Here is a 14,762-nt window from a genome sequence, read left to right as displayed (position 1 = left end):
GGGGGCCGGCAGGTGGGGGCCGGCAGGTGGGGGCTGTCCGGGAATACCGAGAACAAACAGGCGGACCAGGGCCACCTGCGCTCAGCCTCCTTCCCTCCGGCGGGCCTCGGGGCCAGTTACCTCCTCCTGACCATTGTTTTAACCGGGCAATGAGAATCTGCGTCGCAGGCCTGTGAGGCAGATGATGCTCAGGAACTGTGAGAGCCGAAGTTGGCTTTTCCAGAGCGCACAGGGTAAGCGGAGGTGACTGTCCGCGTCCTCTCTTTGTTCACATGGCACCGAACGTCTCCCGCTTGCCAAGCATGTCAGAGCCTGGCTCCCCACCTCCCCCAGGCCTCTGCCCGCCTGGCGGGACCTGTCTGTGGAGGTGGAGCTGAGAGGCGCTTGCTTCTGGGGCCAGTGAGTGCTGAGAGCGCTCTTAGGGGGCCTGTGGGGTGAGGCTCCGAGCGGAGGGGTGGCTTGACTGGAGTCCACCCCGTAAGGACGATAACGGCCTGCATCTACCTCCTCCCCGCGGCCGCGCAGTTCTGGGGGAGGCAAGGAAATCAAGGTGGTGTCTCGGGTTATAAAGTGCGGCCTGCGCCCCCCTCCCCAACAGCACCCGGCAGGGCGGCACCGTGTCAGGCTTCGACCCTTCCCAGCTGCACAGGCGTGTAGAGAGGGCGCAGAGGCTCGGGCTGAGCGGGGCGTCCAGGGCGGATCCCAGGCTCCGGGCCAGAAGGGGAGGAGACGCGGGGTGGCCAGGGAGGCTTCACAGCGACTCAGACCTCCCCACATGCCTCTGCCCCTCCTCCTGTGTCTGACGCGGAGGGGTGGGGTGGCGTTCGGACTCAGGCCAGCCCACGAGGATACCCCCATGCTGCCTCTTAAACAATGGTTACGCTCTCCGGGAGGTTGTCCCGGTGCACGTGCAGGGCCCACTTTTTTGAGGACACGGAAGTCTGAGCCAAGGAAGCAGCTTTGCTGAGAATCAGCTGGGGAGAGACAGGAGCTAAGTTCAAATCTGCCTCCCTGGTAAGGAAAGAGGCTGGGGTTATGTAAGTTTTTGATGACCAGGCTTGAGAACAAAGGACTCAAATTTTATTGGATGGGAAATGGGTCGGGGGCAAAGAAGTGAGGACTTAACTCAGTCCAGCAGCTGGTGACTGGCAGGTGAGGTGGGAGGGTGCGTGCCAGCTGTGAGTGACTTCTGTTGGGGGAGCCCTTGCCTCTGAATCCACCATTCCTCCCCACCCAGGTTTGCAGTTTCTTGGTCTGGCTGACCTTGGAGCTCAGCTCAAGGTCGGCAAGGTCTACTTAGACCAGATCATGTGCACATAAACTGTGTCTGGGAACATAAACCTCAAGGAGACGTTAGACAAGTTTTTCTTTTGTGCTCTAGAGTCAAAGCAATTTAACTGTTCAGCCTCCACTTCCTTCTCACTGACACATTCCCTGTTCCCTGTGGGTGATACCCACAGCTGGGCAGCAGGCTGTGCGGGCTGAGGGATGCCAGGGGCCACGTTCCCAGCACAGCGGGCACACGGGTGCACAGGACTGTCTGGGTCCACCTGGGGTGTCACTTGCCTTAGGTCACCAATGACGTCACCAGGCCAATGGGCGGAAGGTTTGGAAGGACTGCCCCGAAAGAGAAGTATCTAAGTGATTGCTTTCTGAGCATTTATTTATCAGAGAAGACTTGGAAAATACCAAAAAGAAAAGAGACACTCTGTCTTGTTTCCCAGAGAAACGCAGTTACCTTGCTTGGGGGTGTTTCCTTCTCATGTTTCTTCTGTTCATGGTTTAACATAATCGACATTATGTAGATGCGTCACTTGCATTTTGTTTCTGTTTCTCCACATATAAGCACTTTCCCTTGTTGCTCCAAGCTTTCCCTGAGCACCTCTTGGTCCATGGAAAGTGGGTGCCTGGAGTCAGTCCGTGCCTGGTTGTTGGAGAACTGGGTGATTTCCAATTGTTTTCTTTTATTCCCTCACAAAAATGTCTCAAGATATTTACACACCACTTACCTGACAGAGGACCAGTGTCCAAAATCTACAAAGAACATCTACGTTTCAACAAAAAGAAAATAGAGAAGCTGATCAAAAAGTGGGCAGAAGAGATGAACATCAAGACCCCAAAGAAGACATACCGGTGGTCAACAGGCCCGTAAAAAATGTCTGTTGCCACTCTCACCAGGGAAACGCAGGTCAAAACCACAACGGGATGCCACCTCTGGCCTGTATTTAAAATGACCAGATGTAGCGAGTGCTGGTGAGAACAAAGAATCCCCGCGCACCGTGGATGGTGATGTAAGTTGGCTCAGCCCCCGTAGAGAACAGTACGGGGTTTCTCAAAAGACTGCAAATGGTCCAACATATGGCCCAGCAATTCCGCTCGCAGGTTTCTACCCAAAGGACACCAGGAGGCGAGTTAGAAGGGAAACTTGCTCTCCCAGTAACGGCGGCTTTGTTTCTGGCACTCAAGCGATGAGGTGCCCTTCGCGCCCAGCGGGACTGCGGCTCAGGAGGATGAGGGCAGCGGGGTGTCGTGCAGATGTCAGAAGAGGAACTTTGCCATTTGAGGCAACATGGCGGGAGCTACAGGGGACAGCACTAAACGAAATGAGTCAGAAGGAGAAAGACAAATACTGGAAGGAGTCACTTCTGTATGGAACATAGAGACTGCAAACAAAGGGCCGGATAAAGCCGGACTACTAGGCCCTAAAAAGCTACACAACAGAGGCGCCAGAGGGGGAGGGGTGGGCGCAGTGGGGACGGGGTGCAGTGGACAGGGCAGGGGAGCGTGGGTGCTGTGGTGGTGGGTGGGGTCTGGCAGCCACACCGGAAGGGGGTGACCCTGTGCATGGGAAGCACAGACAACATGGTAAACTAATGTTACCCAACAAAACAAAGTGCTTCTGAGCATTCTGTGCCGCACGTCATTGCTGGCTCCCCAGTATGTCCGTAGGAGTGCGTCCTGGGAGCAGAGTTCCCACGTGAGGGAAAGAAGCTTTCTAAGATTGCCAGCACTGCCTCCTGCTCCTCGAGCTACACTCGAAGGCAGACCCTCCCTGGGAGCCTTGTTTAACCTAGCAGCTGGCTGCCCAAGTAACCAGAGGGCCTGTGCGAAGAGGTGGGCTGGGTGCCCTTTCCGAGGGTGACGGGGGGGAAAGGTGGGTGAGCCCTGAGATCCCCGCTCACCCAGCCGGCCTCCTCTCTGCCTCGTGATTAAGTCTCAGATAATGTTTACAGTCTCGGTGGGTCCAGCACACGTCAGGGTGACTGATGGGCTCGTCACAGCCCAGACGCCCATCAGCCCTGTGCTGTGACTGCGGTAAACTTCCTGACACACCACCTGCAAGGGCAGACCAAGGGTGGAGATTCGTCAGGCTGTCCAGCTCAGCTTCCAGGCCCGAGTGGCTTTTCCTCGGCTCCCTTACCCTGCGGCCTCTTGCGCCGCTCAGAATTACCAGCACGATAGACCCAAGGCAATCATTCAACACCATAAGTAAAACTATTCTTAGGTTACAAGCTGCCAGGATTCTGAAGCAAGCGTGTGTAAATATTTCATTTCTGACAGAGTTATTAAAGAGAAACCCTGCGCATTTTCTAGAAGGGTTTTCAGAGGCGTTTATTCATTGGGCATGTCGGGAGCCTGCAGAATTTGGGGGGCAGGTGTTGGATGTCACCTGTGACTGGGTTCTTTCCTTTTTTAACTCTTACTTGCGTATACAGATCTGGCCTGCCTGCCAGCAGCTCAGTGGTAAGAGGGGGGGCAGGTACAGGGGAAACACTGCCTTCAGAAATACCCCTTTGGGGAGGTCTGCTCCCATGCTGTGCCCTCAAACACAGGATGGGGGTGCAGGATATCAGAGTTACAACTGTCACTGCACCCAACTTACCCCAGCCTAGAAGTCTCCCTTCTCAGGTGTAGGCCAGGGAATTCATGCCAAACAGGCAGTGAAATAGATTTTTTTTTAATTAATAGCCCTTTTGGAAGTCTATTAATTGAAGGAGCATTGGTTTGAAACACTGCACGGGTTTTACAATTCAGCCTTATAGTTCAACATCTGTGTCTACTCCGTAATGCTGGCCGACAAAAGTCTGGTTTCTGTTCAGCAGCATCAAAATCAAGACTGGGGTACCGTCTGATCCCATGACCCCACTTCTGGGTATTAACCCAAGAATGCAAACACACTAATTCCAAGACATGCACCACTCCTGCGCTGGGGGAAGCATTATTTTGAGTTACTTCTGTCCCTGGCAACCGAAAGAGACCCCACCTACCACTAACACCTGCTGACATCACCGGGGGTACCCCAGAATGCTCAGCAGAGAAGACAGACTAGCCTGGAGCAGCACAGTGACCGGGAGCCCCACAGACACACGTGCAAAGCACGTGCCAAGCAAGTGGCCCACGGGGCATCTCCCCATGTCCGACAACTCGGTCTTGGAAGGACCCCCGGGAGGGAGTCTGCGTCCCTAGTGGGGGCCAAACCCCTGTAGGGGCTTTGAAGACGGCTTTGGGTTCTGATCCGAGTTCAGACCCTGCCCCTGGAGATTCCAGTGCGGTCTCAGGGAAGGTGTTGGCAGTCGAGCCTCAGTTTCCCCTTCTGAAGAAGGGGCTGAGAACCCACTCCTGCGCTGGAGAGGAGTGCCCCCGGGGTCACGACCCTCGGGGTCCTAGTGCAAGTGAGGGGGGACCCCAAGGTCAGCGCTTGCAGCTTCAAACACAGGCAGAGGCAGGAGAGGAGGAAGACGATCAAAGGGACGGAGTCAGAAGCGGTGCAGAGCCCCTGCTGGGCTCTCAGCCTCCCGCCTGGGCCCTGCGCCGCTGAGGCCGGCCGCCTCCGGCCGCCTCCGGCCACCTCCGGCCACCTCCGGCCGCCTCTGGCACAGCGGTCATCATGGCGGCCGCGCCGGGAGCCCGCTGACGGCGCCCGGCAGGAGAGATGAAAGCCGGCGTCTCTGGCTGGAGTCTGCGCCCGGAGCGAGCCCGCTTTCTCCGCTGGCCGGCCTCTGCCAGCTTGGGCACTGCCCGACGCGCCACGGCGGGTGACGTGTGAGGCGGCAGGTGCCGCGGTCCTGAGTAGCCCCCAGCGGTGTGTGTCGGCGCTAAAAACCAATGGGCGAGGACGGCCAAACTCGCCACGATGCGGTGCGAGAGCACCGGCTACCAAGCGTCCCTCCGCAGAGGTCACTCTTAGCTTTTCCTGTATTTGTCTGGAATAGGGTGTGGTAAGTCATCCATGAAATGACTGGCCGCAAGCCACACCGCTCCCTATTGCATCACCACTTGGCCCACCTTCCGCTCTGCATCAGAAGGGTTGGGGCAGTTTTTCAGCCTCCTCTTCAATGAGCAAAAAAAGCCAACATGGCTCTATTCTCTCCTTGTAGCGCTGGGGCAGGGGGAAGCCTCTTTCCTCAAAATTTAGTTTTGCATTTAATGTGGCAAATAATACATGGATACAATCTCAATGAAAAATTACAATTCAGAAAAAGCAACTTCCCCATGACCTTCAATCCATCAGGTCCCAGTCAAGTTCCAATCTCCTCCTGGGAGGTAAAGCTTCTGTCATCTTGCTTTTCAGACATTGTTCCTGGGGTGGGAGGAGAGGGAGGCCCGGGAGGAGGATTGGCTAATGTAGTCACACATTATTTATCCTCTTCGAGATTTCCCTCTCATTAACAGTCCATGTTGAAGAGCTTTTCACAGCGGCACACCAGGCACCGCCCCAGTCAGCATCACCGAGGCGCAAGATTTTAGAATATGGAAGTGTCATCGTTGATCTGGCTCAGAGGACCATACACGGGGCGTCCAGGAGCCACACCCAGACCGCAGATGCGTGTTCTTCGGCAGGATCCCCGTTTTGCCTGTCCTAAGAGGGTGGCAAACGGCCCAGGTGAACAGGCAGTCTCCAGCTCCCCACAGGCCCCACCACGCCCCGACGTCTGACAGGTGGCCCACTCTATGCCGTCAGCGCTGGGGGTCCCAACTTCGCTTCTTCTCCATCCCCTTATCTGTGAACTTAAGGACGTTTCTTCTGGAAACGTAGTGTTCCGTGCAGTACTGCGACGAGCTGATGAATTGCCATCTAGCCTCGCCGGCGTGTGTGCCTGTTTATCGAAAGTAGATGAAAGACGTGGTTTGCTCAGACAGCGTGATGAGACGGATTGCATGACCTCAGATACACAAAGCCAGAGACGGGCTCTGAGTGACGAAGTGGAGGAAGTCGGAGGAGTCAGCTGGCACCTGCCATCCTTACGCTCCCCGAGCCGCTCCCCGAGTCGTGCTAAGACCTGTCACCACTGGACACCCTGCTCAGCCTTACACCCCTGCTGTGTCTCATCAGGGGGTGCAGTGTGCACACCCCCTGGGGTTGTGTGGCCGAGGGGCCTATAGCCCCTGGCTTGGGAGCCGCTACCCCTCCCCCTCAGCCCCCGCTCTGAAAGGAGAGGGGGACACACAGACTTCCCGATGCCCCTGACATTCATCACACCTGGAAACCCCCTCCAGGGCCAGGCGTGGGTCACACAGCTAATGGACTCTCACCAGAGGTCAGCCTGAAGCCTGGCCTCCCGTTTAGGAGGCTAATGAGCCATGAAATCGGCGCAGGGGCAGCGAGCTCTGTCTGAGCGACTCCCGGGCTCGAGTGGAGGCTGGCCAGCCACAGGCAGGCGCTTGTGGGGGAGAGGCCGTGCAGGAAGCCAGGCCAGCGTGAGGTACAGGGGCTTTGTGGGACTCGAGGCTGTGAGCTGCTGGGATCCATGTCTCAGCTTGGACTGCCATAGCCAAGCACGTGGATGGGGTAGATTCAACAATGGGGGTTTATTCCTTAGTTTTGGAGATTAGGAGACCAGCAGAGTCGATGCCTGGTATACACTCTCTTTGGGCTCTGTATCCTTGTATTCTCCCTCCAGGGTCAGCTATTAATTTTTATTAAGCAAAATAAAAAAATATATAAATGTAATTTATTGTTATTAATAAATACGATTACCCCCCATCACCCATTAGACCCCTCCTACTATCTCCCCATCTAGTAACTTGAGTTTTGTTATCAAGGTCCATCAGTTTAGTTCTATCTGTTCTTCACTTTCTTCTAGTCCACATGTAGGAGATATCACCTACTATTTGTCTGAAGACAAAAATGTCATCATTTTTTATGGCTGAGTAATATTCCATTGCATATTAACACCATATCTTCTGATCTGTTCATCTAGCAATGGGCAATGAGGTGTTTCCATATCTTGCTATTGTGAATCATGCTGCAATAAACATTGGGGTGCATGTGTCTCTTTGAGTTAACGATTGCATATTCTCCAGATAGATACCCAAGGGCGGATGGCCAGTCTTTACAATAGTTCTATTTTTAAAATGTTGAGGTACCTGCTTTCCAAAAATGTCAGTACTAATTAACACTCCCAACAGAGACAGGTGTTCCTCTTTCTTCCTATCAGTCCCAGCACTCGTTACTTCCCGATGTAAGCCATTCTCACAGGGCAAAATGACCTCGTTGTGGTTTTGCCTATGTCTACCTGATAATAAATGATGGTGAGCACTTCCCTCATGCCCGTCAGGCTTCTGTGCGTCCTTTGGAGAAGTGTCTATTCAGATCTCCTCGTTTTTGTGACCGGGCTGTTCGGATTTGCAGTCTTTGAATGGTGTGAGACTTCATGAGCCTGGATATTAGCCCCTTGTTGGATGTATGCTGTGAGAATATCCTCTCCCGTTCAGTAGGGTGTGTTTTCACCCTGTGCATGGATTTTCTTTCTCTGTGCAGAAATGCCGAAATTTGCTATAGTCTCACTTGCTTATTTTTACTTTTGCTTCCCTGTTTTGAGGATGCTGCCTTCGCACTGGCCTCCCCTCCTTGCATGGTTGGGGAGCAGGGGAGAGAGAGTGAGCGAGAATTTGATCTAGAGAAGCAGAGAGCGATGGGACACGCGCATGAGCCTGTAGGAGCACTGATCCCACCACAGGGCCCCTCTCGTGATCTGTCTCAGCTTGATGGCCTCCTGAAGTCCCCCTGGCTTGATCAGGAAAAACAAACAACTCACCTGCTTTTAGATAGGAGACCCGTAGCGCCACCTGAGCGTGGTGGCAGGGGCAGGTCCCCGTGAAGGCCAGTGATGCAGGACGGCCTAGTGACTCGGTGCTTGGACATCTGGCCGACTTCTCTGGGTTTGAATATACTTCCTCGCCTTTATCGCTCTGGACTTGGGAAATGATTTAGCTTCTCTAAGCCTATGGTTGTCATTTATGCAGTGGGGGCAATAAAAGTGTTTCTGGAATTAAATAAGACGATAAATGTCAGAACTTGCCACGACTCTTTATTTCGTGATATTTTTAGGCGTTTTGAACAAAGAAGGTTGTTGTCACTAGTTGCAGGTTTTTTTCCCAGAGCTTATCATAAACTGACTTGAAACTTGAAGGAAAAAACCACCAAAATGTCTCGAATGCCTTCGCTTTTCCAGTGTTCATTAAGCATTATCTGTGCCCGGCACCACACGCAGCCCACCCCCTCTTTTCCCTGCAAGATTGTTATAATGTGTTGAAAATATTAATTATCCTCTTCACCTTATACACAGAACTGGAAAATCAAATTGATTCAGTGCTTGGGAGAAGCAACAACAGCACTGTGTGTATAGGGGTGTGTGTGTGCGCACGGTGCGAACGTGGGCATGACACACAGGTGTGTTACAACACACCTGTGCACACGCGGGTGTGCGCGGTGTGTGACTGTGTGTGCTTGTGCACCTGCAGGTGTGTGCAGGCGTGTGTTGTGTGTATTCATGCAAGTGACGGTTGTGTGCACACATGCAGGTGTGCACGGTGCGTTGTGAGTGCTCATGTGTATTTGCAGGTGTGTGCATGTTGTGTGCATGTTCACGTGACCGAGGGTGTGGGTGGGGGTGTGTGCAGGGGTATGCCTTGTGGGGGTGTGCGGTGTGTGTGCATGGTGCGTGTGTGCGTGTGCAGGCATGTGTGTGCATTTTGTGTGGGAGTGTGTCTACTTGCATGGTACCCATTGGCCCCTGGGTCCTAACGGATTATCATGCCAGTTCCTTTGGAGAGACAATTAATCCAATCACCTCGCGGCTCAATACTAATGTCATTTTCCTCTCACTTGCAGGTTGCCGCCAGCCTGTCTGCCAGCGACACTGAGGTAGGAATTGTGCTTTTGTGGCTCCTCTGGAGGACATTTTGAAGTGGTTTTCTTTGTGATGAGGAGACGTGGGCGTCCACTTAGCTCTCCTCTAGACCGCCTCGTGGGTGTGGATGGTGTGTGGTCAGTGGGTCTCCGTGGTGCTGGGTTCGGGACTGGCCGATGGCTCAGGCAGGCTGGGGTCGCGCCCAGGAGCCTGGTTAAGAAGGCTGAGGTCACTTGCCCGGCTCCTGCTTGCTTGTGCTGCGCGCGCGCCGTTTTCGAGGATTGGAGGTCGCCTCTGCTCTGTGCTGCCCCCTTCTCCCCCCGCCCCCAACTCCCCTGGCCCCTCGGGAGCACTATGAGGCGTCTGGGGCGGACATGCGCTGCTCAGAGGTCTCTAGCAAGTCACAGTCCACGGGGAGTCACACCTGGCAACTCTTTGCGGCACCTTGAAGACACGGTGGGGGGAAGGAGCCCTCCGGGCCCAGTTACTGTGTGGGGAGAGCCGGAGCCCGGAGCCGGGTGGGGGCACAGTGGCCGCATGCTGACCCTGGGTCTGCGGGGAGAATTCTGTCTTGATCAGCACGTGATGGCTGGGACGGCCAGATGAAGCAGGGGGTGTGGAGGGAGAGCCTGGCAATGCCATACAAGACGTAGAGGATTGTCAAAGGGGTGGCCCCAGTGACTCCCCAAGACTGCCAGATTCGTCAGGGGGTTCTTTATAGCTGAAATCCCCGAGGCCCTGCAGACACAGGAGGAACTTCGCACGCCTTTAACTCCTGGGAGAATAAACACCGTGGCCCTGACCCATAGCCAGGGATATTGCCAGAGAGAACCGCTACATTGGAGAACTCTTCCCGGGGAGAAGCCTGTCCTGGAAAGGCAGCCTCTGGCCCTGTCCTGTGAGGCCCAGGCCCCTCCCCGAAGCCCAGGCCCTACCCCTGAATCCTAGGCCCCGCCCCAAAGCCCAGGCTCCGCCCCTGAAGCCCAGGTCATGGCCCTAAGCCCAGGCCCCGCCCCTGAAGCTCAGGCCCCGCCCCGGAATCCTAAGCCCCGCCCCAGAGCCCAGGCCCCGCCCCTGAAGCCCATGCCATGGCCCTAAGCCCAGGCCCAGCCCCGGAATCCTAGGCCCCGCCCCGAAGTCCAGGCCCCGCCCCATTCCTAGCTTACCGCAGGGACCCGCGTTACCTTTGAGATACCGGCGTGACTCAACTATATTTTTTGCCTAAGAATCTGCCTGATGTTGATTATTTGACCAAAGGAGAACCTGAGGCCCAGGTTCCCTCCTCTCTGGGATGTCTGTGTCCCCGGCAGGGTTGCCGGGCCTCCTGCGCTGTGCAGGAGCTGTGCTGACTGGCAGTGGGAATGTGACCGAGGTAGCTGGCGGGCAGGGAGGAGGGAGGTGCTCCAGCGCCGCCTGCTCCTCATGGCGGGGACCAAACGCTAGGAGTCCCGCAGCAACCCCAGTACCTCGTCCCTTCAGAGAGAACAGCTGTGCTCATCGCACGGCTTGTTGAGGCTCGGATGCCCAGGGCCGCGTGACTAGAGCACATCTCCGTGTGGGTGACCCCTCGGGAGCCGCTCACACGCAGCCTGCGTGGACGAGGCCCTGGGACGGCCTGTGCCTGGCCGGAGCGGCCCAGGCCGGGGGGGTTGGCTTTTTTCCGGGCCTTGCCCTTCCGGGGGGTGAGCTGGGGTGCGGGCTGCCCCCCGGGGACAGGGCGAGCGTCTGGACCAGGCTGCTGTAACAGGCATGTCGACTCTGGGCTTAGGGCACAGCCACTTGCTGGAGGCTGAGCCGCGGTGCAGGCGGTGCGACAGGAGCGGGCTCCCTTGCTGCCTCGTCTTCCTGTGTGCTCATGGTAGGGCGCTAATCCCATTCAGAGAGCCCCACATTCACCACCTACCACCTCCCCAAAACCTGCCTCCCATACCTTCCCCAGGGGCTAGGTTTCCAGGGTATGAATTTGGGAATACTCAGACATACGCGCCGGAGCACACACACCACCAGCAACCAACCTGGAGCCTGGGAGGTGTCCAGTCACTCTCCCAGGGCTCGCGCTGCCTTCTGGAGCTCGCCTGACTCTGTCCTGGGCCTCTGCGGCCACCGCCCTGATGCCGCTGTTCTGTGAGCTTCTGTCGTCTTTCTTGTGGACACAGCCTCGCGTTGGTGCTGTGCTTGGCAGAATAATCCGTCAACAATAAAACACCTTTACCCATGTGCTCCTTTTCTATTTCACGGAAATCGCATACGGCAGGATATTTATCACCCTTTGCAGATTTAAAAAAGTAGCTTTAGAAGGCTGAAATGGTTTTAACACTGGCACAATAATGCTTAATGATCTAGCAATTTTGTTCCCACTTGTGTGCACCCCCAAAATGAATGCTGTGTCCTCTAAATTCACATGGAAGAATTTTCATAGATGCTTGTTATAGCTCCAAACTGGAGACAAAACAATATCCCTAGCAGGATAATAAATTGCGACATGTTCCTGCGGTGGAATATAAGACAGCAATCAAAAAGAAACACCTGTGGACAGAAGAGAGCCTCGTGGATCTCAGAGGCACAATAGGAAATAGAAAACCAAGTTCCAGCAACATATATATCCTGCATGGTTCCACTGACACACAAGTGCAAACAGCCCTGGTCTCTGGAGATCAGAGTAGCCCCTGGGGGATGTTGACTAACTCGGGGGCACAGGAGCCCTCACCGGATGGAGGGGCGCAGCACATCTCCAGAAGTGGCCCTTGGCGGCCATTGCTCATCCTTAAGAAGCTCCACTTCTAAGACGCGGGCGCTCGGTAGCCACGTGTCACTTAGCACTCTGGGCAGTGGCGGACGGGGTCACAGTGCTGGTCTTCCCAGCAGGCTGGGCCGTGGGTGGCTGTGCTGCAGGCTCCACCCTGAGGCACGTGTTCTTGCACCCCATAATAGCCACAGGGTGGCCGAATTGCCACATTACGCAGTTCTCAGAAGCCGTGCTTCCCCTTAAGCGTGCAGGACTGCAGAGGGCCACTCATGCATGGGGAAGGCTGCTTGGCCCCAACTAAGCATGGTGATAACGCAGAGCACGAAACAGGACAGTGAAAAAAGATGATCGAGTGGGAGAAGTGGTAAAGTAGAAGTGTGGGAAAGCTCAGTAGAGACCAGGCTGCTCACCATTAACCTAAGCTCACTCATCCATTCACTCACCCAGCCATTCATTCATTCATGTGTTCATTCGCTCATTCACTCCTTCGTTCGTTCACTCACCCACTCATTCACCCATCAATCACTCATTCACCCACCAACTCATTCAGTCATTCACCCATTCATTCATTTTTAACCCAAATTCCTCTTTCCCAGATGGAACAGTTTTCGAAAACACATTTTCATTCTCCTGCCCATTGTTTCTCATGCTAAATTGTATATGCTGCAGCCAGATCATATTTTTTTTGCACTACTGCAGGGAGGTAACCTTTTATTAATTGAATTTCTAATGGTAATTCATCAAAGCAACATCCAATCCGTATTCATGGCAGGTCCTGTTAGGTAAATAATAGTGTTTCTGCGAAAGCGCTCCTCCGAGGTCCCTCTGCTCCTCCTGTGACTTTTCCCCTAAGTACAAACAGTTGTAGTTTAAACAGAACAAACCCCACCTGTGGAGGAGCCATTGGTTAAAGGGAGACAAGAAGAATTACAAAGCCTCAGACTCGAGAGGATGGATAGTGTTGCCGCTTTGCTTTCTCTCTGCAGACTGACAGCGGCTATGTGAATAACGGTTGCTAAATCTGGACTTTGAAAACACAACAGTGTGCTGTTTGTGCCAGTGATTTTTCATGGCATATGCCGCCCTCCCTGCACCACACACCGTTCTAATAAGATGGCACGAGCACTGTTGAGAAATGTTCAAGCCCTGCAGAGGAAAGAGCTTTATCTTCTGACCAATTCTGCCCGGCAATGCTTATGACAGCTGAAGAATTTATCTTCAATTCCCTCTGCTCGCCGCAAAGCACATGGCCCTTTGTCCCAGAGCAGCCTGTAAGAACCAAACTAAGATGTCACATACATAATATAACAGATAAATGGCCCAATTTCCATGTCCACATGATGAATGGGATGCAAGTTCAGCACACACATATTTGCACATTAATTGGCCCTGCACGGTTCCATTTTGTTCCCGAGTTGCTACTGTATGTCTCGTGGACGCCTTCCCCTTCAGAATCATTAAGCCTGTTTTATCACACGAATGCATGCACGTTCCCCTCCTGTTTATCGTCATGCAGCTTGCCCTGCGGAGAGAGAAGCAAGGAACCTGGGCACAGCCACTGGGTTGCGAATGCCAGGGCCTGAGTTCTCCCCACCACCAGCTGCACATCCACACAAAGCTGCGAGACCCAGCTCCAGGTCGTCGAAGCTGACAGCCCCGCGGAGGAGGGTGCCAGCAGGATGTTTGCTAAAAATCATTTCTTCTCAGTTACCGGTTGGTGTCTTGCCTCACCTAATGATCTCCTGTTGATAGCTTAATGGCAATATAAGCCCAGTGGAAGGCCTCGATCGTGATAAATTGGCTCGCTCCTATCTCATGGAAAAGCCGTGCAACGGAGGCTGCTTGATATCATGGTTCTGCACTCCCAGAACATGGGACGGCCAGCCGCATGGGTGGTGAGCCCGGGGCATTGGCATCTCCCTCCAGCCGCCCCTTTGCCTGGCAAGAAGAAACTTCATCCCAGGGCAAGGAATGATTTGCCTTTCCTGCCCCAGCTGTGATGCTTGAGGAAGCAAATCCTTGGAAGTGCTCGAACCCATGTGGAGAGAAACCAGTGCTTTTGAGGAAGGACTGAGCAGCCCCTGCTGTGGCCCAAAGGCCAGCGTGGCCATCCCAGCCCAGGCGCCTGAGGGGCAGGGGCAGGCGCCAGGGCCCCCCAAGGAGCAAGGTGGAGAGTGCGAGGTCTGTGGCGCAGAAGTGAAGTCATTTCCCTGCTGACCGTGTGTCTCCTAGGACAATGGCACCAGTAGTGCCCACCGCGAAGGGTGACTTGAGTGGGAGCACGGCACCGCTGGCCGCACCCCACAGCGGCAGTTCCGGCTCTCCCTGGCTCCTCGCATGTGGCCATCGGTTGTCTTTTGTGTAAAAGGAAATGGTAAACAAGAAGCTGTTTGGAAGCTGATTTTGAGAGTGGGCTTTGAACTCCAGCTGTGATGATTTGGCACCATGGTGGGGCCCTCCCAGTGGAAGTTCTCACCCGTGGCCTGATCCACATCCATGGGGCTGGCAGGGTCCACTTAAGATCAGTGATACTCTCCAATGAGAGCTCTTGATCGCATCTAATTTTGCGCCATCACCCTCTGAGAGTCTTGTCTGTCTTTGAAACCAGCTCAGAACAACACTTGACAAAACTTAAAACTCATGCAGCCTTAATATAAGAGCAGAATTCTCAGGCGGAGATATGGTTGGGCTTTTTAATTGATGGACAGTGGAGTCGCCGCTGTGATGTCGAAGGCTCAGTACTGGGCAGTGGGTACAGAAACAGCCTTGACTTGACATGCACCCACAGCCTCAGTAGGGTCCAGTATGGGGAGTCACCAACACGGGAGTATCAACATGGGGTCATCAACACTATAATTTCAATGTGGGTGGTCATTGATGCT

The 14,762-nt window shown here is 54.4% G+C and overlaps 1 protein-coding gene across 7 annotated transcripts in view; it reads left to right on the top strand.

Annotated features, from left to right (window-relative positions):
- The window catches only part of RBFOX1 (RNA binding protein, fox-1 homolog (C. elegans) 1), a 1,380,973-nt gene that overhangs the window by 42,997 nt on the left and 1,323,214 nt on the right, over positions 1-14,762 (top strand). For all 7 annotated transcript variants that reach the window (XM_012731793.1, XM_012731784.1, XM_012731788.1 and 4 more), the window contains exon 2: positions 9,116-9,148. In XM_012731793.1, the coding sequence (XP_012587247.1) occupies positions 9,116-9,148 (33 nt within the window). The remainder of the gene's footprint in view (positions 1-9,115; positions 9,149-14,762) is intronic.

Source organism: Condylura cristata, unplaced genomic scaffold, assembly GCF_000260355.1.
Source record: "Condylura cristata isolate star-nosed mole 26May11 unplaced genomic scaffold, ConCri1.0 scaffold00032, whole genome shotgun sequence".
NCBI classification, from domain to species: Eukaryota; Metazoa; Chordata; class Mammalia; order Eulipotyphla; family Talpidae; genus Condylura; species Condylura cristata.
This window is presented reverse-complemented; position numbering and strand designations above follow the sequence as displayed.